The following is a 1,232-nucleotide window of genomic DNA, read 5'->3' on the forward strand; positions in this document are numbered from 1 at the left end:
AAGCTACACTAATTAGGAAATCTTCAGCACCTATGACTTTAGGTGGAATAGACAGTTTTGCGATTTCCCCTCCAACAAAACCGATCAGAATGCGAATCACCGAACTCGATTTTTACACCACGTGGAGATCAAATTTGAAGGCAAGTAAAAGAGTTCGACAAAAGCCTTATTTACCAAATAGCAACGACACCACTGGGAAGACGAGTGGATAGAAGGGGTCTGCGCTGTGTAGAGTCGCAACTGTGCACGAAGACGTCACCATTCTGGCAGCCCAGCCAGACAGTCTGCTGGGCGCTCGCCGCTTCCCAGATTACCTCGGAGCCTAGAAATTGATAGGGGAAGGAAAAATGTTGTACGCTTTTTAGGACCTGTACGGATTCACCACCATGGTGATTATATGAAGCGCCGCTTAGCTTCCTGCACTTCTGATAATTCAGCCCTTCGATAGGCACAGCGATCATTATAATAAGGATTTCAAAGGTGAGTCGGATTCTACTTTAGAAGCAGTGCGTTACATCGCCACTTCACTAATTCTACATAAGAGAGACTCGTTTCAAAATGAAATGACTGGTAACTGCGCGAAAAAAGGCGTAAAACAAAAGCGCTCACTACAGATGGTTTAATTTTGAGTCTCACGATAATAAAGACTAAAATCACATTAACCTTTGCTGACTGCTCCGACCTCAAATGGAACGAGTCCATAGGAGAACGGGCCGAAGTCGTGAATAAGAGGAGTGCTTATAGTGTTGATACAAAACAGTGATTTACAAGTCAAACCATAAGATCTGACACTTCAACTTGCAAGACTTTGAAAACAAGTAATAGAATGACAATGGACGGCCAATATGAGACGAAATCGAGAACAGTAGTGTTCCTACGGTTGGCATACAGAATGTATTTTCCGTAAAACATCACTAATTCCTAAGCGATGCTTCGTAAACACTTTCTGTGTAATTTATTAACAGACCTTTACCACCAGCACGACATGTGCAAATTGTCTTTATCAGATTGTGATTAGTTTATTATTTGAACAATGCAGCATAGAAGCAAGACATTACAGATTCTTTTGGTTTTTGAACGACATAACTTTGAAGAAAACATGTCCTTTTACACACTACGGTAGTCAAGTTTGCGCTGAGATCCTAGTAAGGAGTGTGTCAAGAAATATATCCCACCCTTTAGCAGCACTGAGCCTGCGGGATTGCAAAATTTGAGTACCAACTTTCGCCGTT

At 41.9% G+C, this 1,232-nt stretch overlaps 1 protein-coding gene across 1 annotated transcript in view; it reads right to left on the reverse strand. All coding sequences in view use genetic code 11, as the record gives it.

Annotated features, from left to right (window-relative positions):
- Positions 1 to 1,232, reverse strand: part of EGR_08326 (JNK-interacting protein 3) — a gene marked incomplete at both ends in the record, with an annotated part of 29,798 nt that overhangs the window by 9,607 nt on the left and 18,959 nt on the right. Inside the window, one exon of the mRNA XM_024497575.1 lies at positions 175 to 322. Coding sequence (XP_024347998.1) covers positions 175 to 322 — 148 coding nt within the window. The remainder of the gene's footprint in view (positions 1 to 174; positions 323 to 1,232) is intronic.

The sequence above is a fragment of the Echinococcus granulosus genome (assembly GCF_000524195.1).
Source record: "Echinococcus granulosus chromosome Unknown EG_S00103, whole genome shotgun sequence".
NCBI classification, from domain to species: Eukaryota; Metazoa; Platyhelminthes; class Cestoda; order Cyclophyllidea; family Taeniidae; genus Echinococcus; species Echinococcus granulosus.